Source organism: Diceros bicornis, chromosome 24, assembly GCF_020826845.1.
Source record: "Diceros bicornis minor isolate mBicDic1 chromosome 24, mDicBic1.mat.cur, whole genome shotgun sequence".
NCBI classification, from domain to species: domain Eukaryota; kingdom Metazoa; phylum Chordata; class Mammalia; order Perissodactyla; family Rhinocerotidae; genus Diceros; species Diceros bicornis.
The window spans coordinates 5147834-5171874 of NC_080763.1; the positions used below are offsets into that span (position 1 = coordinate 5147834).

A 24041-nucleotide genomic window follows, 5' to 3' on the forward strand; every position below is an offset into this window, starting at 1 on the left:
TTTATAATTCCTGAAATATGCTGAATGGATTTTTTTTAGGTTCCATGAGCATTTTTATATGAAGAATCATATGTGATCTTTCTATACCCATGCCATTCACTTAAATAATTCATAGAGGGAATGGTTTAATTTAAAGGAAGACCTACTAGGAAGAAGATTAAAGGAAGCTTTTAAAAGTCAGCCTGTGGCTAGATTTATTGATTTGGTGTTCAGACCTGTGTTCTTTTCCTGAATTTCAGCTAATGGCAAACTGTGGTCAAAGAATTGCTTTCAGTTAAAGTTTTGACTTATTATAAATAATATAAAGAATCTCTTAGTAATTAGAAATCCTTTAAAAAGCAGAGCAAATATGGCAAATAGAACTCATATCATTATACAAATTCCATTTCTTTTTATAAGAAAAACACAAACCATTATCATTTATTCATGTGCCAAAGCCATTAAGAACATAAATCAAGTTATCAGCTTCCTGTCTCTCTGAAGTTTGGATCATATTATAGATCCACGTAATAGAGAGCTTCCTTCCTGTGAAACAAAAACCTTGAGACCTAACTTACAAATATACTCAGTTTTCATTAAAAATTTTTTGTCACTTTTAGTTATAATCAATCAGTCAAATAGGTCATATATAGATTTTGGTAGAGCAAATCTCACAGGAGAGTAGGCTTAATTATGAGACATTCCTGGAGACAACACAAGGAAAACAGTGTTTAAATGTAAAAATAGCCTGTGTGTTAGATAATTTAATGTCCAAATGAATAAAATATTTTAAGTCAAGCAGATTATTATTCCTACTTTGGAAAAAAAAATCTTTACAATTTTGGTTTAACATAATCAGTTTTACATTCATTTTTATTTCTAAAGAAGGAACACAAAGCACAGAAGTTTTTTCTTTTCTTTTTTAATGGCCTACGAGAAAGGAGCAGAAATGAGCAACACTACAAGAGTCTGTCTGTACTATTCTAATACATTAAGATATTGGACACAAAATGGATGTAACTTTGAAACTGATTGGCTTCTAAGTAGAAATGTAAACTAATGGATATAACCCAATGGGAAGGGATTTAGGGCACATGAGTCCTATTTCAAATAAAGCCAGGGTCTATTTTTGATTTACTTTTTAATTTTGAATAGATTACTCAATCCTCAATCTTTGCCTTCATTTCCTAGCATATGAAATGTAGGTAATAATACTTGTCACTTAACTTCCTGAAGGATAATTCTTCAGTTAAGAGGTGACCCTTGAAGCATACTTGAAAATAATTTCTGTACAGCTGTTAAGTACTAATGTGATGATAGGTTTTCAAAGCATCTCCTTAGTGGACCCTGCAGATTCACATTCACTCTTTTAGTTTGTAATAGGCTTTCTTGGCTTGATTTGACAATAGAGATAACAGTACAATTTGAATTTATGGTTTAGAGTCTGCAATTAGATGAACAGTTGCAATTTCCTCCTACCCTTAATAAGGTTTATGTAAAATTGATGTTTGCCTAACTTATTTTAAAAGTTAATTACATTTGCAGGAAGTAAAGATAATCGCTTTTGCTGTGGTTATAATCAAATCTAAGCTTTCAGACTTGACAGTGTAAAACTCAAGGAGGTTTACTTAAATTATGCTGACTTTGCTAGAATTGGATAAATTCTGTATAAAGCAAGTATGAATCTGATACATACTTGAATATACAGAGTTTAAGCAGTGACATCACAAAGCTGTTAGAGCTCTCAACAGTCAGGTTTGTATGATCCACCTCTTACCCACAAAGTAGACTTTTTCCATTTTTATTTCTAATCCTGAAGTTGAATGTTTCTTCTCGGATGTGAGTTCAAATAAATTGATCTGAATAAATTTTCATTTCTTCATAATTAAAACTTCATATATAAAATCCAAAGACTTTGTATTTTGTTTTAAAAATGTATAGCCTTAACCTCACACGTTCAATTTAGAATCTGAGAAAGAAAAATTTAAAACTCTATATTTTACATATTTTCTAATGTATAATACACTCCTTTCAGTTTTAGTGTGTCCGTTTGGTTCTTCCAGAGGCAGGTGCCAAGATGTAATTAAATGTGCAAGAGATTTATGGGGAGGGGGGACACCTATGAAGGATAAAGGGGAAGGGAGCAGGAGAAAGTTGGCAAGTCTTCATACCACATTGCATGGCTGACATCTATGAAAGAAATGGAAGGATTGGGTAGGGTGGGCTTTAGGCTGCAGTGCAGTTCTGAAAAAGCTAGGTGGGGATTTAGTTCCCAAGCAAAGGTTACCTGTAGGAGCCCACCTGGGACAGGAAAGGCCTAGCTCTAGAACTCCCACCATGCTCAGTTATCGGCTGGGAGCATGGGAAAAGCTGGAGGCTGTATCACTGATACACCTGACTGGGACTAGGGTGAGGTGAGTGCGGCACTCAACTTGGGCACAAAATTTTTTTGACTGAAAAGCTCAGTAACGAAAAGTAATATTTTGGTGCAACATTTAAAAATCAGAATGCAAAAAAAACTCTACTGAGCAAAATACCAAATTTTAAATAAAGTTAGCACTGTTGTACTGACCTTTCCTGTTGCCACAGGCTTCCTGTAGCTCCACAAGGCACCGCTGATTCAATGCCTCTTATGAGCGCAGGGTAGGTCGTTCACACTGGTGGCATCATTTTCCATAGACCATCGCCCCTATCCAAAAATATGTCTTCCCCAGGCTTAGGTATTTGAAGTTCCTCTATTGCTCATTTTTCGGCATGAGAATTATGTGTGCTGTGGAGCATGCCCAGAGATTACTCTTCATTTAAGTTTATAGTAAAATGTCCACCCACTGATCCACTAACGGCTTGCACACAGAAGCAAAATGTTATAAGAATATTGCATACCTTTAATATATTTTTACATATAAAATATATGTACTATTATATGTATATATTTTTCACACCATACACGTAATTATGACATCTTCATTACTGGCTAGCAGGTTCCTTGACGGCTGGGCCCTGTGACAATCATCTTTCAGACCTAGCAAAGTAGGTGCTTAAAGGTCTATTCAAAAACGAAATGTGGGGAGAAGAGGCACTGATCAGGACAAGTCTGCAAAGACAGCTGTTCCTTTAGTTAATATCAATATGTCAAGCCATTTACAAACGTCTTTCCTTTCCCGTATTGTTTAGCTCTCCCCAATTTTGGCCCAAGGGACCGCGTTCCCCAGTTGGCCCACATCCACACCCAGCCAGCTTCGAGGCCTGCCTGTGAAAACCGCTGAGCTTAGGGAATCCAGAACCTGCCCCTGAGCCACTCCAGGAAACAAGTTAGCAACTTCCCCCAGGCTGCCTAGAGCGCCACCGCCTCAGAACTCCGGAGGACTGGGGAGCTTTCCCTCGCCCACCGTGAGGAAACATTCCCCCGGGCCGAGCGCGCGCAGCAGCCGCAGCGCCGCCAGGGGCCTGCGGGGGGCGCGCGCGGCCCGGCCCCGGGGGGCGGGGCGCGGGGAACGGGCGGGGGCGGCACGCCCGCCGTTTCCTGTTCCGGCGCCAGGAGGAGGCGCGCGCTGCTGGTGCCGCTGCCGTCAGTCAGGCTGCGCCCCGTTCTTCCGCGCCCGGTACTTCGGCCTCTTCGCCGCCTCGAGACCTGCTGCGGGCTCGGATCTTGCCGGGTGAGGCTGCCTCGGCGCTGGCGGGGGTCGTGGAGGGGGTGAGGGAGCGTGCCCGAGCGGGAGGCGGGCGTGGTAACCGAGGTCCTTGAGCCGCCTCTGCGGCGCGGGGCCAAGCGCTTCTCCCCGGTGTCTTCTCCCGGGCCGTGGGCGGCCCCCCGACGGTCCCCCAGGGAGAAGGCGTCGGAGGCGGCGACGTCGCGCCGGGCGGGTCTCTCGGCGCCTGACGTCAGGCCTGGCTGGGGGCGGGGCGGGGAGCGGACACGGCCCCTCCCCCACCCGCCTGGCGGGGCGACCCGCTTGGAGGCCGGTTCGCTCCGGCTGAGCCCGGTCTCCCTTTGTTGCGCTGGCCCCAAAGGGCTGAGGGCCTCGCGGGCCTTGGCCCCGGCCCTTTCCCTGTTTATCAATGTCTAATGGGAAGGGAGGGAGAGGCCTGAACAGATTCTTGGGGGAATCTTCGACCCTTGTTTAACATCATCCGCCATGTGACAACGTTTGCGTCCTTGCTCAAGTTACTAGCAGATACATTCGATGAATACCCGTGACGGAGCCTGGGCGAGTGCGGAGTTCTGTAATATTCTCTGTTGTCGGGTTTAGGAGCGCGTATCATGCATGGTAGCTTATAAATAGCTGAACCGTTTTCCTCTTTGAAAACCCAGAGTAGTGCCTTTAATGGATGAAGATTCTGATGTTGAAGCATACTCAGCTGGCCGTAGAAAAACGTCTTGTTTAGCACTGCTGCTAAAGAAATACACACTCGTACAGCTGGTGGTTGTAAAGGCCGGTTTTGAAAACGAAGTCTCGCTTCGGGCGGAGGTGGCCTTCCGAACTCTTTCAGAAGTCTTTGTTCGGTGGTGTTCCTTGGGCAGGAAGAAGAGAAGTTTTCTTGCTACTGGCGTCTCTGCATCGCCTATTCAAAACTAGTTTGTCTCGGAAACCTAAGTTGCGTATATTGGAGTGTTCTTTTCCTCTCTCCAGGAGGAGCGGAGACCTATCCCTTAACCGAAATTCTTGAGGCCTGTGTGTTTTGGAATTCGGAAATCTTTGGATTTTATCTTTCAATTGTAGAAAGGCAATAAGGTGCATAGATGAGAGGTGACACCCCCAGCAGAGTCAGGCCCCTAATCCAGTATTAACGTTTGTGCAGCCATAGGTGTGAATTAATGAAAACTATAAAGCGCTTCAGGTCAGGTTTTGCCACCAAGTAAGTTTTATACCAAACTTGGGAACGTTTCTTTCGTTTTCAGGTTTCTGAATTGACAACTGCCGATAAAGGTTTGTGGACCTATAACAGCGATTGTAAGAGCTAACATTTGTTGAGTTTTGCTGTGTCAGACAGTGACCAAGAGATTTGTTTATTATGTAAGTCTCAGCGTATCTGTGAGGTGGATTCTATTCCTGTCCACTTACATCTCTGAGGTTTGGAGAGTTCATCTTACCCAGAGCCAGCCGGTGAAGAGCTGCAGTTTACAGCGTTCACTCTTAACCATCTGCAATATGCCCACATAAAAACGAAGACAAGAGAATATCTATGTTGCCCACCCATTATTTTCTAAGCACTGCTATTATAGGCACTTGATTTACGAGTCCCATTTAGTCTGTCATATCACTGGCTTGTTCTTTATAGTTGAAGAAACGGAGGTTCATTGAGGTGAACTGACTGATAGAGACGTTTAAACCTTAGTCTAAAGGCTCTCTGCTAAGACTTGCGTATCCCTCTCCTTTCTATATTCCAGCTAATCTGAACTGCTTAACTTCCTGCAGATTTTGCTTTTGCACAAACTGCTCTCCTTTTCTAGGACCCTCCCAACCATCCCCTGTTCCCAGCTCTTACCCCATTGTTCTCCCAGACTGCTAACCACTGCTCCGGATTCTTCCCCTGATACTCCCTGCCTTGATTCCTTTAGGAGCCTTTGAGGAACTGCCTTAGTGCCCTGTGCTTACCCCAGGTAATGTAGTTACTGTTTTTAAATGGTAGTTCTCTACCAGACTGTAAAGTCCTTAAGCATTTATTCCATGCAATACTATTCATTACCCCAAAACCCAGCACAGTGCCTAGCACATATGTTCCAATAAGTATCTGAATAAGTGTGGGAAATATGGCTGACATGAGGTTGTTGAAAAAATGTGTTCTTTTAATTGTTTTTAAAAATTTTAAATGTTCAGAAGGTTTCAAATCTGCAATTTCTTGAGTTGCCCAGATAGAAGGTATCTGCTAAAAGAGCCAATACTAAAAACTATCATATATTCTAGTTCAAAATTTATATCTTCAGTACAATATATTATCATCCTCCCTCCCTACTAAACAGATCAGTGCAAAACTGATTTCCCCTAGTTTCTCTTAATAAACATCTTACGTGTCTATAGCACTCTATAGATTATTAAATACGTTGCTTTTAATTATCTGTGAAGTAGTCAGGAATTTTTATTTTATAATCGTTTTGCAGATGAAAAAATGGTCTCTGGTTAAGAAACTTGCCATTGTCAAAAGACTCAGTCAAAAGGATTGATGTCTGGGTTTCATAACCATGTAGTCCCATAGTGTGCCATCAGAATTTGCTGGCCCTTTGAAATATTCCTTGTGCAGTAGTCACTAGTAATTTATGAAGTTCATCTTTCTTAAACCTCCCTGTGATTGAATTATCATTTTTATTCCAAAGGCCATAGGCATTATCAAAATGTTGTTTTACTTTTCTAGTGTATGTCAAAAGAAATTTTGTGCTCTGTTTTAAAATTACTATTCTTACTGCTCAGAAAATACAATGATTATTTTTCAGATGATGTGTAGATCCTGCCATAAAGTGATACTGGAAAGTTTTAGAAGTAATATCTTTAGATTATTCCAAAAAGAAAAAACAAAAACCTTTCTTGATTATAAACCTTTTTGTGTGTGTTTGTGGCTAATTTCGGATTACACTGAGCTCATCTTAATAACTAGCATACTTCAGATGTTTTGGAATAGCCTTTTAGAAAATCTAGATATTTTTATATTCTGTAGTTTTTATCATATTGAAACACTAATGTCAAAATCTATTTTTTACCTTTTTATGATGAAAGTATCCCCCTAAAGTAAATTGGAATGTTTTCAGTGAACATGAACACTGTTTATTCTAGGCATGAGGATTAGGTCACTTTGCTACGCAGTGCTGGAGAACAGGGAGTGACTATTTCTAATCCCTTTGGTCAGGGCTTCATTATTTTAATCATAATATTCTCGGGCCGGCCCCGTGGCGTAGCGGTTAAGTGCTCGCGCTCCGCTGCTGGCGGCCTGGGTTCGGATCCCTGATGTGCACCGACACACCGCTTCTCTTGCCATGCTGAGGCCTCGTCCCACATACAGCAACTAGAAGGATGTGCAGCTATGACATAACAATTATCTATTGGGGCTTTGAGGGGAAAATAAATAAATAAAATCTTTAAAAATCTTTATAATCATAATATTCTAGTAATTCCTCTGTTTGCCAGAATTGATTTGGAAAGCCAGAGTTGTAAATCGGTTTAATATTATTAACTTGTGGAATAATTTATATTTTAATGTTGTTCTATGACTAGTTAACTGTATATTATGTATATATGTTTTTCAAAAACTAAGAAAAGAATAATTCTGAAAACCTGAACAGCAAGACCATATGAAATTGAATGGGTTGATTTGTTAGGTTCTCTGCTCCATAATTAATGTGAACTTTGATACAGAACCATTTTCTGTTTCAGAAAGGCTCACCCTCTTTGAAAAGCATGTCTTATGTAGACTTTAAACTTGTGCACTGATAAGGTTTCTTCAGGTGTTAGTCCTAAGAATTGACTGTTTTGTGATGTGATGTTTTAATATAAAACAAACCTTAACATGGGAATGAATGGGTAATTGTATTTGCTGTATATTTAAATGTTTTTTGATATTCTGAATGAAAAACAAGGATATAGCAGTTGTGACTTAGTGGTCTTCATGTTCTTTTTCTCCATCCTTCCTCGTGATAACCAAATCATACTTAAAAATAAAACTCCAGGAATGCAAGGATGGCTCAATGTTAAGCAATCTATTCATTTAATTAACTGTGTGAATGCATAAGGGAGAAAAACTAAGATCATCTCATTAGATGCCAAAGATCATCTGAGGAAATTCATTGTCTTCTCTTTTTTTTTAATAATTTTATTTATTTTTTTTTTTTTCCACCAAAGCCCCAGTAGATAGTTGTATGTCATAGCTGCACATTCTTCTAGTTGCTATATGTGGGACGCGGCCTCAGCATGGCCAGAGAAGCGGTGCGTCGGTGTGTGCCCGGGATCCGAACCCGGGCCGCCAGCAGCGGAGTGTGCGCACTTAACTGCTAAGCCACGGGGCTGGCCCTGACTTTTTTTTTTAACTAGCAAAATAAGAACAAATAAATCTAGCAACATAGACATGAATAGAAACTTCCTTAATGTAATTTTTTAAAATCTCAAATTAAAAATGAGAATTGTAGGGCCAGCCCAGTGGCATAGTGGTTAAGTTCACACAGTCCGCTTTGGTGGCCCAGGGTTTGCAGGTTCGGATCCCGGGCATGGACCTACGCACCACTCGTCAAGCCATGCTGTGGCGGCATCCTGTATACGAAATGGAGGAAGATGGGCACAGATGTTAGCTCAGGGCTGATCTTCCTCAGCGAAAAGAGGAAGGTTGGCAATGGATGTTAGCTCATGGCCAAGCTTCCTCACACATACACTCATACACACACACACACACACACACACACACACACACACACACACACACGAGAGAGAATCGTACTTAAACATTAGATGCATTCCCGGGAGACTTGGGAACAAGACTGCTGTGCTCACTATCACTATTTAACATTTCATTGTTAAGTCCTAGTTGATGCAAAAGAGAAAAGAGATGTAAATACTGGGAAGAGAAGGTATTATTATTTTTTGCAAATACCAAAAAATACCTGGAAATCCCAAAGAATCAACTGATAAGCTTTTAGGAATAAAATAATTCAGTAATGTTGCTGCTTACAAAAGTAATACAATGAAAGGAAAGAGCCAGTTTACAACCACAAGAAAAAGTTTATTAGTTAGAAATCTATCTCACAAGAAATGTGTAGGAGACCTGATTTTTCAAAACTTCTGAGTGATACTGAATGACGGCACTAGGAAGACATACCTTGTTCTTGAATGAGAAGATTTAACATTTTAAATCTATCAGATGGCCCCTAAATTTATCTGTAAATTTAATACAATTCCAACCAGAACACCAACAGATTTTTTTTTTAATTTTTTTACAAAATCATCTGGAAAAGGTGTATGTGAGAGTGTTTGGGAAAATCTGAAAAAAGAAAAGTAGTAGTAGGGCAACTGATGTTAAAATATTAAAAATATAAAACCACCATAATTAAAATGGAATTTTATGGCACAGATAAGTAGAAAAGAATAGAGTCCACAATACCTGTGGGAAATGATGGAGGTTCTATAGCCTGGCTCTAATTAAGAGCCTCAGCTCTGGGCTCAGACTGTGCCTGGGTTTGAACCCCTTTTCTATTTGTCACTAGGTCTGTAACCTTAAACAAGTTAACTTGCTAAGCTTCCTTTTCTCCAGCTGTAAATGGAGGGTGGTAATAGCAAGTTAAACCGTGAAAATACTATAAGAAAGCGTAGGTGAGTTTTTTTTTTAACCTTGGATTAGACAAGGCCTTTGTAAAACAAGCCATATGTGGTTCAGAAAGATTGATAAATTTGACTACACGAAATTAAAAACTTTTGTAGTGCCAAAAAATACCATTTAAAAGATTTAAAAATAAAAGGAACTTGGGATAAAATTTTTTGTCTCATATGTAACAGACAGAACAGAGCTAATTTGCGTACTGTCTTACAAAGCATTAAAAAAAGTACTACTAAGTAGTACAATGATCAATGACAAAAAGTTACATACTGTCTTCTTCTAGTTGTATGAAGTCAAAGAATAAGCAAAAACTAGAAAGTGATTGTTGGGGGAGGTTGATTAAAAAGGAGCATGAATAAACCTTCTGGAGTGAGGTTAATGTTCTATATCTTGGGTAGTTAAGAGAGGCTTAGACAGTTAGAGCTTGTTGACCTGAATACTTCAAGGTCCATGCATTTTATTGAGTGTTAATTATACTTCAGTTTAAAAAATTGGTAAAAGTGGTCCAGGGACATGAGCAAATTCACAGAAAAAGAAGTACCAATGGGATATTAAATTAAAAAGATGGTCTACTTTCTCCTTAAAGTCAAAAGTTGAAACAAGTAAAGAAGTTAAAACAAGATGCTAGTTTTTAATCTATCATAATTGAAAATGATTTATAAATTCATAATAGCAAGTGATAGAAGAGGAACTAGAAGGAAAAGCAGACAGTGTAAATAGGCAAGGGACTTTAAAATTGGCATGGACTTTTGAGATGGATTTTAGATAACCTTCCCTGTTCACTGTAAATTTTGTTTCTAGTATTTTCCTGGTGATGGATTCACAAGTGAGCAAAGATATGTGTTCAGACATGTTTACTGTATCATTGTTTCAAACAACCCAAAATGCAAACAAACCTAACCTGCCACCAAAATGAGAGTGTAAGCTAAATTATGGATCACTTTTGTATGTAAAAAGGGATGAAGTTAATAGAGCTGTATGAACTATTATGGAAATTTTTTCTATATAAAGAAAAACACTCTGTATGAATGATTAAGATTCCATTTAAGTAAAAGTAATGTATGCATAGAAAGTTCCTAAAAGAATATATAAGAGGGGCCAGCCCCGTTGCGCAGTGGTTAGGTTTGCATGCCCCGCTTTGGTGGCCCAGTGTTTGCCGGTTTGGATCCTGGGCCCGGACCTACGCAGCAACGCTCATCAAGCCATGCTGAGGCCGTGTCCCACCTAGAGCAACTAGAAGGATGTACAACTATGACATACAGCTATCTGCTGTGGCTTTGGGGACCAGTCTTCCTCAAAAAAAGAATATATAAGAAATGGTAAACAATGGTTTTGAAATATTCCTTCTTTCTTTTTAGGAAAATGTCTGATGAATTTTCGGTAAGTTGATGCATTTATCCTTTGTAAGTTTTTTGGCTCTTAGGAGAATATAGTCCTAACTGTGGACCATAAGTCTTTTAATTTAAAAGAGGTGCTGCTTGTGATTCTTGGATTGAGGAGGGAGGGGGATGTGATTGTGATAGGTGATTTGCCTTAATTTACTTAGATAAAACATGTTTGAAAACACTTCTTTAGTATTTATTTCTTATGAATCCGTAAGTAAAAAATTTAAAAAGTATTTCTTCTGTTGTTCTCTTTTAACCTGATATTAATAATAGCCACCGTTTATTGAAAATTATATACCAGGCACTGTGTTAAGTGTATCAAGTGAATTATCTCATTTAAGCCTCAAGTTAACCCTAAACTGTTTTTTGAAAATGAGAAAGCTAAAGCTTGGAGAGGGTATGTAACTTGTTTGAGGTAAAGCCAAGTATTCAGATCCACAATATGTTGATTAGTTGTATTGAGAAAACATGAACTTCTCTGAGGAATGTGCATTGTAAAGTTGATAATTCGAAGTAACCCCTGAAGTTTTGTATTAAATGAATTGTTTTTAAACTGAAGAGCTCGGCTTTTGAAGATGTTACAGAGGTTTGTAATCCTTGACCCAGTAGCTTACTATCTTTTATGAGTTTATAATCACGTTTGGCATGACTTGTCCCTGAATAAGATTGGTAAAGACATGCTTGTTTTGTATTCCAGTTGGCAGATGCACTACCTGAACACTCCCCTGCCAAAAACTCTGCTGTGAGCAATACAAAACCTGGCCAACCTCCTCAAAGCTGGCCAGGTTCCAACCCTTGGAGTAACCCAAGTGCTCCACCTTCTGTGCCATCTGGACTCCCATCAAGTGCGACACCCTCCACTGTGCCTTTTGGACCAGCACCAACAGGAATGTATCCCTCTGTGCCTCCCACTGGACCACCTCCAGGACCCCCAGCACCATTTCCTCCATCTGGACCGTCATGCCCCCCACCTGGTGGTCCTTATCCAGCCCCAACTGTACCAGGCCCAGGCCCCACAGGGCCATATCCTACACCAAATATCCCCTTTCCAGAGCTTCCAAGACCATATGGTGCACCCACAGATCCAGCTGCCACTGGTCATTTAGGTCCATGGGGATCCATGTCTTCTGGACCTTGGGCACCAGGAATGGGAGGGCAGTATCCTACCCCTAATATGCCATATCCATCTCCAGGGCCATATCCCACTCCTCCTCTTCCCCAGGCACCAGGGGCAGCACCACCTGTTCCATGGGGCACTGTTCCACCGGGAGCCTGGGGACCACCAGCACCATATCCTGCCCCTGCAGGATCATATCCCACACCAGGACTCTATCCCACTCCCAATAATCCTTTTCAAGTGCCTTCAGGACCTTCTGGTGCTCCACCAATGCCTGGTGGCCCCCAGGTGAGTGTTTAATTTGTTATTTAACATGCACTAATAATCACATAAGCACACCTGAAAGATTATTTGTCTCCAGTCTTGGATGGAAGATTGGAAAGCTTTTAAAACTTTAAGAGAAGGTGTGTGTGTATATCAAGAGTAAATTTCACACTTCAGGTAAAACATTTAAAAGGATGAAAACACAAGTATTCCCAGTACTAAAAATGGAAAGAAAAATTTCCCCCAAATCCCCAAAGACCTTGTAATGTAGCAGTGTCCTCAACAGCATCCTTGAGGTAAACTCAGAGATAACATTTAATTGGACTTAACTTTTTTTTAACATTTCTCAGTAATGTTTTTTAGCATCACACGAAAGCACAGTTCAATAAGAGCAATCCCTGCCTGTCTGGCTGGATATTGAGGTAGACTTTGAGAGAATCCAGAGCAGTGAATATGTAACATTGCCCATCTTGCATGCAAAACTGAGTGTTTCTCAGCCGAAGTTTTTTAGATCCTTAGCAGCATTGAGCTCAAGGTTCTACCACTGTTATGCATTGTGTAATGCTTTATACTTTGCTGTCCGCCAAGCTGGAGTAGAGCTGACGTCTTAGTTAAGGCCTTCTTGGACATATGACCAAATTGAAAAGCACTCTGCTTCCCCCATGAAGTAAGCCAAGTGAGTGTCCAAATGCAGAGTCAAGATTCTCCTTGAAGGGGGAACAATCTGTTTACTCTTAACAAAATAACTAATCAGCTCTCCAACTAGGTTAATCAAACATCCACCCCAACTGTAAAGGAAGAAAATCTTAATAAAGTGCCCCCAAAGCTTCCTTTCATTAGTGTAACTTCTTGCTATATATATTCTCTTAAAAATTTATTTTTTTAAATTGTATGCCAAAATGAGTGAGATGACTTGCTGTTTGGATTTATGATGCAATAAGTTTATTTTAAGCCACAGAAAGGAGTTAATAAACTCCATTTACAAAACCTAGAAGTTTACTTTTTCTTTTTTCTATTGCAGTCTTACCATTAAGGTTAACAATGGATGAAGAGATGACGCTTTGCTTTTTGAAGTACATATATATGCACATGCATGCATATATAAAAATTGCTGTTTCACTATTCTTAGAGGGCATTCATGAATGAACAACTCTTGCACCTCTCAGAGAAGATATCTGCCTCTTGTACTTGGATGTATCAGATGGATACAATCAAAAATGTAAATCATTCAAATGTGATTTTTATTCAGTTTTTATGGAGAGTTGAAGTGATTATGTTGAATAGCTCTTTGATAGAATTTGTTTAAATTATGAAACTACACACTTAAAAACTAAGATGCTGTGGATTATTGTTAGAATCTGCAATCTCATTGGCACATTATTTCAAGTATTTTTCTATAATCACTTTTTCCCCTGAATAAACACTTTGAAAACAATCACATTGTCATAATTTAAACAAATGATAGCTTCTCAATATCTTGAGCTAAAATGATAGCTTCTCAATATCTTGAGCTAACCTTTAGGATAAATAAACCTGGTCCTTTTGAGGTTATTTTTTGGGTATACGTTTTAAAACTGCCAGTAATTATTGTTGAGTTAGTTAGGCGGTGTTCATTTTTATCCTCAAGCTTTTAGTAAAGACTTTTCCTTCATTTTGAGTTCCACCTGATTTATTTTTAGCCAGATGGGTCATACAACTCTAAAATCTGCCTTTTGTGGAAACTTTTTTCTTTTTAATGCAGGCCAACATGTATGTAAATTATGTTCTTAGAGAATTGGTGATCTCTTGGTATTGCTTTAGAATAGGTTATGAGATGTCCATAGTGCTTTGGGAAGAGCTCAAGGAAGGAAATAATTCTCTCCTTAGTCTTGAACCTCAAACTAGAGGAAACCCTGGGAATTGCTTCATAGTGACAAGTAATTTGCATTCACACGAAACACTCTTCCTCCCTGTAGCCCCCCCTCCCTTAGTTCTTTCAAAGGAGCACATCCCTTAATTCCTGCCCGATATGGAAGACTGATACACTCTTGGGGTCTGTTGTAAACACATACAGCAGTTGTGTTTAGAGAACCTTAGTCACACAGACATGACTTCTCTTTGTACAAGTGCGATCAGAATATGTATTTGTCTTTCAGAGTCTGGTTAGACTGTCATTGTCTCTTGCATAGTTTACTGATTTCTGTTTGTAAAGTGCTTATGGCTCACAGTTCAGTTCTGTATTTGCTGACAGGAAATAGGTAGAATTGAGTGCCATCCTTAAAAATTATCCTCAGCTCTAACACTGAAAATAATGATAATAAAGTGTAGATCCCTGTAATTGAGTTTAAAGCAGTATGACTGTTACTTAAATAAGTGTTGCTTGTAACCACCAAAATAGCCCAAGTAGCTTTTTGGCATCTTATCTTGAAATCAGATTTTTAGATTTGGAATAGAATTGACCATGTTAGTTGTCAAATAACATTTTGAAACTTTGAATGTATCCATTGAGTTACAAAAATGTATTGTGAATTTCTTGATCAGCATAGGAGAGATTTATGGTGAAGCTCTTGTTTTTGCGTAGAAATAAGATATTTAGTAGTTTATTTCTCTTACAGTTAAAATGTCAAGAATGTCAAATGCTGCCAATTTAATGGTTTGATAGCTACCTCCTTTTAAGAAAGCAAGATGGTCACCTTTGAGAGGAACATTCAGTGTTTAAGCCTCCCTTTTAAGTAGGTGATAGATTGTTTTGGTATTTTTAGACTGGAGAATGTTGTTAGACCACTCTTACGTAGTGGTACAAGTGGTCTTTTTTTCTTTCACTTTCTTGCAAGGACAAGTGGCAGCTATCTACAACACTCTTGGAATCTATTGTCAAAGTAGCCTCCAAGTTACAAGGCAGATAGCCTTAGAAGGTCTCATAGCTTAAATTACCAGTCAGTATCATCATATCAGCTAGCTCTGAAGGGGTAAGATGTTAGGAAAAGTGAGACGGCAGCAAAGATCTCTCTCCTTATGGTTATTTTGGTTGTCCTACATTGGGATAAGTTGACAACTCTTGCTTTAGATGCAGTGTTTAATCTAACACTACAGAGGATGATGTTTGACTAAAAGAAGAAGAGGCAGCGTTTGGGAATCTGTAATTGTGAAGTCCCTTGATTATCAAAGAAAATCTTTTGCTAAAGGATTTGGAGGACCATGAACACAAGATTTGGAATTACTACTCCCAATAGGTATATTAACTTTGCTAGTGACCCATTCTGCCTAGTGTGCCTAGATAGTACTGCCTTTTTAATCTTTGCTTTTCAAGGACTTTCCAACTGGTATTGGGGATTTTTTTTTTTTAAACGTAGGAGTGGAAATGAAAGGGAATAGAATTTGCTTTTATTATTCTTTTTAATTCTGTAGACTGTCATTTTTTAAATTGGGAGGGAAGGATCTCAGTTCTTATGGATACTAAGGCAAAAAATATTTTTAGGTTCAGGGTAGAGTTAAGAAAATTGAAGTTGTTTCAATGGGGGAAAGCATCTAGGAAGGTTTTTTCCTCTTTACATGGGAATAAGGTTGCGTTCAATACAAGTCTTCATAGTCTGAGATCAGTTTATGAAAGAGACTGCTTGTTACTATCTTTGGTCTTAGGAATACACTGGCATTTGGTCTTTCAGAGCAAGAATATTAAAATAATTTGATGGAGATAGTTGAGATGTGTTGAGGAATAGTATTTCTGGAGTTAGAATCTTAGATTTTGAAATGTTGAACCTAAAAATGACAACGAAAAATTAAAATATAGACCTTAGGTCGTCATTCACACACTCACTTCTCAAGAATCATGGCTCCTTAAAGGAGTGCTTAAAATGCCTTGGCTTATCTATACTGGACTTGGCCTGACACCTTTTCATGGTTTTGAAGATGGCTGTTTACAGCTCTGACTCCACAGCCCTGTTTTGTGTAAAGTAATTATTGATTATTCAGGAATAGACAATACATGTTTTAATTACCCAAGGGCCTCGTTCCTTCTTTGTCTGTTTTATTGTTTATTGTTTTCAGCAGAGAATAATAAAAGAGCAGAGAAGAAAAGGGAGGAATTTCTGGTCTTGGTCAGTCACACAACTGCAGTGGAATATTGGAATATTTTCTAGGAAAGAAGTCAGTTTTACCTCACAAATAATTAGTGCTACCTATTCTCAAATGTACAGCTTTTGAAACTATTTGTGTAGATGAACATAGCTCTACTCAAAGTTTCAGTTAAAATGCTATGCCTGGTTTGCATATCAATCAGTGGCCTACTCTTCTAAATGGTGAGTGCCAATGTCTTCCTTCCTCACCCTGAATAATCTAGTGCCAGCTTTATAAAATGCCAGGGTTATAAACCTAAGCACAGACCTTCAAGTGTTAAATTTTTGAAAAGCATCAGGTTAAATTCAGATGGATCACACTGATATACTGTACTTTGCATAGAAAGTGGTGGGTGGCTTTCAGGGAAGATTATAATTTAATCTTAATAAAGGAATATTTAGTATTGAAGACAGACACTATTTTTATTTTCAGCATTCTGCCAAGTAAAACAAAACTTGCCAATAAAATAATCAGTATTAAACAACTGCCATGCAAGCTTCTGGCTATAGAAAACATCTCAGAACTGCATTCATTCAACAGACACTTAAATGTCCGTGATCCAGGTACTTTGCCCGATGCCAGAGATACAGAGATGAAAGAGAATGCCTGTCCTTGAGAGGTTCACAGCTTAGGAGGTGGCATGACAAAATTCGTTACTATACCCATTATTAGTTTACCTAGATAAACATATTTTAGTCTTGTTGCTGGTGGAAATTAAAGACCAGCTTTGGGCATTTTAAAGTGCAAAGTATAGTATACCTTTTTTTTTAAGTAAGAAATTAATGTTTTTCAAGATTGAAGTTTTGTCAGTGCTCTTCAAGCACGCGGAGTAATGGAATGTCATTCTTTTTTCCTTTCCCCTGGATAAGGCACTTTTCACTGCCTGTCGCTCATTAGCAGATACTGATTTGTAGCCATGAAGTAAACTTGACTTCTTATACATGCTCTATAAAGGTTTTTTGTATTTTTTTCCTTGATGTTGTGATTTTTTTCATTTGCTTAATAATGACAAATTTAATGTATGTAATTATCTATGCATTTTAAGTTAAACTGCCTAAAATGTGATTTGAGGCTTATACATTTGTTTATATTATGAACTGTAAGCAATCTGTTTGAGAGGTTAGGTTTTCTATCACCTGCTGCTGTATTTGTAAACAAAGACAAATATTGGTTTAAGAAGTAATCATAATTAGGAATAGTCTATGGATGTGATACTTGATTTTTTTAAGCTAAATTTGTTTGCTTTTGTGTATTACACCTGAAAACTTTTTTTAAAAATGTATTTTCATGGTTTCACAGTTTTTCCATGTATTTTATTCTTCCTTGAGCAAATCCAGAGCCTAATTAACTGCAAATTTGTTGTCATAAAGAAAGAAAAAGAGGGCCTGAGATACCCCTTTGTGTGGGACCTGAGTTCACTAGGCACTTAAATAGGCTGCCTGGGAATAACCCTTTCTCCACAAACCACTTTCAGCGACACGGTGTCCTTTGTGAGGATTTCCTCTTCTCCCTTTAAGGCTAGGCTGTTCTTTGTAACCAGATTATCTGTATATACAAAGTTAGAGGACTTTCCCTCTCTGCCCCTGCTGCCACCACCCCTGCTTTCTTTTATGAAAGATGATAGTTCTACTGTTGCCATAACTGCTCTGCCCTTAGTGTAGTTTGCCATTTCCTTTCCACAGGGGGTTTGCCAGCCTTTCTTCAACTCCAGTTAGAGGGGGTCTATGAATTAGTGAACAATTTGTAGTACATTTTACTTTTGAAAGGGATTTCTGCTTTTTGCCTTACAATTGGACAAAATGCAACTGTAAATTTTTAAATTGCCTTTGATGTCTTATTTCATATCCCCTAATAGTACCTACCTAAAATGGAGCTATGAAATAGGTAGTGAAATGTAAGACCATTCTGGAGCAGGGCTGGGTTTTTTCCCATTGTAAAATGGCGTTGCCTTAACAAATATATTCTTCTCTTGGTACCTGACCCAAGCAGGTTCTGTTTTTTAACCACCATATTAAAACTTAGCGCCAGGGGCCGGCCTGGTGGGGTAGCGGTTAAGTGCGCGCGCTCCGCTGCAGTGGCCTGGGCTTCGGATCCCGGGCACGCACTGACGCACCCCTTGTCAAGCCATGCTGTGGCAGCATCCCATATAAAGTAGAGGAAGATGGGCACGGATGTTAGCCTGGGGCCTGTCTTCCTCAGCAAAAGGAGGAGGATTAGCAACAGATGTTAGCTCAGAACTGATCTTCCTCACAAAAAAACTTAGCGCCAATCCTTATGCAACAGATCTCTAAAGCAAAATAGAATCCCAGCAGTTAGCTCACTTATTTTAAATAAGACAGTGCAATAGAATTCTAGTACCAGAAGAGAATTTTGGCCATGCCTCAGTTTGTTCCTATAGCATTTGAACATTATTCTTATTTGGGCAGGTTTTTATGTTGGTGTATTAAAACCATTTATTTTCATACTGTGCTTTGCAGTGCTCTGGGGTTCCAGGGCTGAGGAGGTGACCAAAGAAGTAGAGCTTAGTCACTCTCTGCTCCCGGCTTTCAATAGAGCAATTCCACCCTTCCACTTTATGTATTTTACTTACTGTATATTAGTCAGCTTGGGCTACCATGACAATATATCATAGACTGTGTGGCTTAAACAAGAGGAATGTGTTTCTCACAGTCCTGGAGCTGGGAAGTCCAAGATCAAGGTGCTGGCCAGTTCAATTCACAGTGAGGGCACCTCCTGACTTGCAGATGGCTCCCTTTTTGCTGTGTCCTCGTACAGTGGATAGGAAGCAGGCTCTCTTGTCTCTCCTTATAAGGGCACTAAAGGTGAGGGCCCCACCTTCATGAGCTCATCTAAATTAATTACCTCCCAGAGGCCCCAGATACCATCACATTAGGGAAGAGGACTTCATATGAATTTGGGGAGGACACAATTTGCTTCACAGCGCTTACAGATAGGTTTGGGGGGACAATAAGTTTTGCTACTTATGAATTTTAAAAACTATTATGTGACCATGTCTCCTAGTTGAGATTGGCTAAAATCATAATCACAGATTCACAAGCATAATAGAATCTCAGGCCATCTAGAATTCTAAGCCATGCTTAAAGTGTTAGTGTCACATAAGGAAAGAGGAAATTTAACGTTTCGTTAAGTTTTTGTTGTCATGTTTGATGTTAGGCCTCATTTTTTTAAATGGTCATTTACACTAGCATTCCTTACAGATAGGTAGATTAAAAAGATAACCTCATTTAGGGATAAGGAAACCTTTAAAAGAGGTTAAGTAAATTCCTAAGGTCGCACTACATCAGTGATGGCACCAGCTCTTCAGTCATCAAGACGGAGAGTTTGTCTGGTAGGTCGTCTTGCTCAGGCATCTGGCACCCTTTTTATGCAGTTCCTTGATCACCAGTCCAGGCCCCTGCCTTTTCTCTTCCACCAGACTTCCTGGCTTTTTATTGTCCTCTTAAGACGCTACTGAGTAGGTTGCAAAACTGGGAAAACTCTCCTAAGATAACACTCAACTGTTAACTTTTTAGTTGAAGAGGCCAAGTTCAATGGAGCTTCATAGTTTTATCCTACTTCTGACTCAGCTTCATTTCCTGGGAGCTAATAAGGTAGCTCTTATGTACACTTTACATATTTTAGGTTGTTAAGTTCTTAACACCCTTTCCTTTGAGATACGTACAGCCTAGAAGGAGACAGAAATAAGTAGTTGACAGTACTAAAGAGTTTACATGCACTATCTCAGTCAAGCCTCTAAGACAGCACATTCCTATCCCTATTTTATAAATGATAAAACTAAAGCTGAGGTTATAGAGATCACAAAGGTTGTATGTTATGGAACTGAGAATCCTGGGTGTGGCTAATAATCAAAGTTTCTGCTGTAAATCACTATACTACAGAATGGTGCTTTCTAGGTTCTGCGTATTACACGTGGCTGTCATGGTTGCCTTAGTACTGTAGTTGTGCTTTCAAAATTGTATACCTGGAAAGTCAAATCCATGTAACATTTATTGAATGTTGTGTAGCAGACCTTTCACACATTTTATGTCATTGAATGAGTTTCACTGGATATTCACTTTAAAAAGCTAGTGTTTATGTTTGAAATGCATATCCTTATAGTTTGGTGAATAAGCATAGTTCTTAAACTGCTAACTGAGAGCTTAGAGAGTTATATTTTCATAAACAAGGGCAAATAATGTTTAAAGGTGTAGCAGTTAAGAGTAGGTTTAAGATATGAATGTGAGAACTGTTATAAAAGGTACTGGATGATCAAACCAGTAGTTATCAGTCCTACTGATTATTTGAAGACACTGAGTATCCAACTGCTCTACAGTGAGAAAGGCCTAGACAAGGCTGACAGAGTGGCTGAGACAGAAGAGGTCTCTGTTAGTAGTGAGAGAGCTGCCAAGATGTACAGGAACTGTAGGGAGGGTGGGAGAGTCCAAGGGAGGTTTTGCCAAGTAGGGCTCAACAGTTCTTTTTTTAAACTTCCCAGTACAGGACGTGCTAAGTTAAAACATCTTGACTTTTGCTTAGTTACTGCAACACACAAAAATCCCAAGTACTAGACTTAATGAGTACCTGGATCCCTTCTTGAATGCCCAAGAAATCTTTACAAAAAAAGACCCAACTACATGACTAATGATCAGGACGTATACTTGGGGGTTTTATAGAAATGGAGTGAAGAGGATTAATGTGAACTAGGAAAAGCCTGTTTACAAACTTCATGAGATTTCTTATCTGAAAGATGGTAATAAGTCTACACCTCTAGTGAATCTGTAATAGAAATCTGATTAGATTCTGGAAGGCAGCCCTTCATGGTTCAGTGAGCAACACAGTTGCTGGGGCTTCAGGGGGCAGAGTTTTTAGCTTTGAGCTCAGCTCTGCAGTGTGATTGGGTACAGTTAACTAGCTTGCTGTGCTCATTTATCTCATCTGTAAAACATAATATTGCTCCAAGTACCATGAGGGGAAAAAAGGGAACATTCTTCCTTCCTTCCAGACAAAGGAATCTGTTTGGTGTATTAGCATAACTAAAAGAATACACATCTAATGTATGGTATCTCTGTTAATGTTCCTTTTTATCAGATTGTCGAGCTTGAGGGCTTTAAAGTTACACAATGTGATAATATGTTAGTATTTATTGAACATCAAGTTGCACTGCAAGTTGTCAGACATCTCAGTTTGCCTGGAACAATGCTGGTTTGTTGTTGTCCAGGCATAAATTTATCTATTTATTTATTTTTGTGTGTGTGTGAGGAAGAGTGGCCCTGAGCTAACGTCTGTGCCCATCTTCCTCCGTTTTGTATGTGGGATACCGCCACAGCATGGCTTGATGAGCAGTGTTGTTGTCCATGCCCAGGATTCAGGCTCCTGAACCCCTGGCCACCACAGCAGAGTGCGCAAACTTAACCACTACACCACTAGGCCAGCCCCTGTCCAGGCATAATTATTAATAGCACCCTCTTTACATTCTCAAAAGTGTCCTGGTTTTAAGGATAAATTATATGGTTATCCTAACTATAACAAAAAAGAATACAAGTGAAGATTTTCTGTGTTTTATTTCTTGAAAGAAAAAACTTGTTCTAAAAAACATGTTTTAGAAGTTACCCTAAATAATATATGTGAATCAAAGGTTATTACTTACACTGCATCTTTTAAAGGTGAAGAAAAATGTCCAAGTCACTTAATTGCAGCCACATTGTCTTCAGCAAATCCCAAAAGCCAGAAGAGAGCACATTCCAGTCGTAGAACAGGAAGCCAGGCGTTTTTTAGGATAGAGAAGCTAGATAGAGAAGGAGAGATGGGAATAAGGTTTCCTACTTTTCTGGGCATTTCTCCAGGGATTTCTGCCTCTTGGCCTAAATGTGTCTTTTTTTCCCCAATTCTGAAAGCAATTTCCCTTAAAGCTTCAAGTTTTTTCCTATCTTAATTCTCTCATAAACTGAGTAGCACAAAAAATTATGTCCAATTTTGGGGTCTTTTAGCTGCTGCATACAAACATTACCAAATCTGTAGTAGAACTGTATTTTATTTCCTCCAGCCCTGGGCTGACATGAATGTTTCTAGTTCACATGAACTAGAGGGGAGGGAAGAGTGAGGATGTACCTGTTTCATAGGTACATTAGTGGCAGGGGATAAATGATGAAAACTTGTTAAACTGCTTCAGAAATATCTCTTGGTTGGAGTGATAGTTCTCAGTTTTTTGGTGTTTGGGGCACATTTTTTTAATACTGGAATTTGTAGGTCTCCTGTAAGGATCAAATGCTTCAGGGATTATCACACTGTATTCATCAGGCTGATTGAGTAGAATGTCTACTCCCGCAACCAAGTTCTCTCGTATAGTTACTCAGCAAAGTTCTTGCAGGCTGCAGGAAGCGATTTTTCCTTGGTGCTGGCTCAGTGGGGTACTCGCTCTGCCCTCCAGCAGTTTGAATCCTGCTCTGCACCACCTGCAGCACCCACTCAGCTTAGCATTCTGACAGCCATTGCCATAAAAGTCCATGTCCTCAACTGTGGCAAAAATTAATTTTGCATATTGATTGCAATTTAGTGACACATCTGTTTTCAGCACAGTGTTATGCTGCAGTGGTTGTGAAGTTAGAATCAGAAACAGCTCAGAGTGGAAAACATCAGTTTGAATAGAAAGTGAAACCTCAGAATACCCCAAGTTTGAATATCCATTTGCTGCTAGCACCTTTAATAACGAAGTACTCAGGAATCACATCTGACATATCCATCAGAAAATTCTTGCTCTCAAACAGTCGTACTCTTTGTGTAATGTAAAGCATGTTAGCATTACCCCGGGGGAAGGCTGGGAGGGTTGCAGCTGGGGAGGGTCATGGAGGACTTAATCGAGTCTGGTAAGTCTGTTGAGTAGGTAGTGGCTATAGGAGTATTCATTCTATTTATTTAACTCCAAAGATATGTAATACTCTTTTGTATGTACAATGACATGTTTTTTAAAAGCATGTGAAGCTTGAGCACCTAATACTGAAAGGCAACCCCAGTTTCACCCAGGCTGTCTCTGATCAAAGTCGACAGGCCTCTCTTCAGTGGTGACTGATTCCCGAGGCCTGTGCCAGTAGAACCAGACAGGCCCAGTCAATGTTTTCCCTTTATGCTAATAACTGAACATGTCAATGACTTTAGGAAACAAACGGTTGTCATTAAGAATACACAAAAAGGGGGGCCGGCCCGGTGGCGCAAGCGGTTAAGTGCGCGCGCTCCGCAGCGGCGGCCCGGGGTTCGCTGGTTCGGATCCCGGGCGCGCACCGACGCACTGCTTGGTAAGCCATGCTGTGGCGGCGTCCCATATAAAGTGGAGGAAGATGGGCACAGATGTTAGCCCAGGGCCGTCTTCCTCAGCAAAAAAAAAAGAGGAGGATTGGCGGATGTTAGCTCAGGGCTGATCTCCTCACAAAAAAAAAAAAAAGATATAAAAAATAAAAAAAAGAATACACAAAAAGGAGCTGGCCCCGTGGCGTAGTGGTTAAGTGCATGCGCTCCGCTGCTGGCGGCCCGGGTTCGGATCCCAGGCACGCACCGATGCACTGCTTGTCAGGCCATGCTGTGGCGGCGTCTCATATAAAGTAGAGGAAGATGGGCACGGATGTTAGCCCAGGGCCAGTCTTCCTCAGCAAAAAGAGGAGGATTGGCAGATGTTAGCTCAGGGCTGATCTTCCACACCAAAAAAAAGAAGAATACACAAAGGTGTTAAGGGTCTGCCCGCTAGTCCACTCAGTCTAGTGCCCAGTCTGACAATGGCACCAATAGATCTTCTGTGAAAGAGCATAATTGGGACATAAACCCAGCATGCCAAACCCAGCACTATTCAGATGGCGATGTTGCTGTCAAACCTTTGATCATGTGAGGCGTTGTGTTGGGCCAGGACAGAGAATCAGACTAGG

The 24041-nt window shown here is 39.7% G+C and overlaps 1 protein-coding gene across 3 annotated transcripts; it reads left to right on the forward strand.

Moving 5' to 3' along the window:
• The first annotated feature begins 3520 nt into the window (after positions 1-3520).
• MAPK1IP1L (mitogen-activated protein kinase 1 interacting protein 1 like) lies at positions 3521-13471 on the forward strand. 3 transcript variants are annotated; one of them, XM_058566965.1, is made up of 5 exons: positions 3521-3635; positions 4880-4907; positions 10629-10650; positions 11353-12060; positions 13058-13471. In XM_058566965.1, the coding sequence occupies exons 3-5, from the start codon at positions 10633-10635 to the stop codon at positions 13067-13069; spliced, it is 738 nt and encodes a 245-aa protein (XP_058422948.1). In that variant the 5' UTR covers positions 3521-3635; positions 4880-4907; positions 10629-10632; the 3' UTR covers positions 13070-13471. The 3 variants fall into 3 exon arrangements, with proteins under 3 accessions (XP_058422948.1, XP_058422947.1, XP_058422946.1); XM_058566964.1 differs by lacking the exon at positions 4880-4907 and adding an exon at positions 5540-5581; XM_058566963.1 differs by lacking the exon at positions 4880-4907.
• Positions 13472-24041: the final 10570 nt, after the last annotated feature.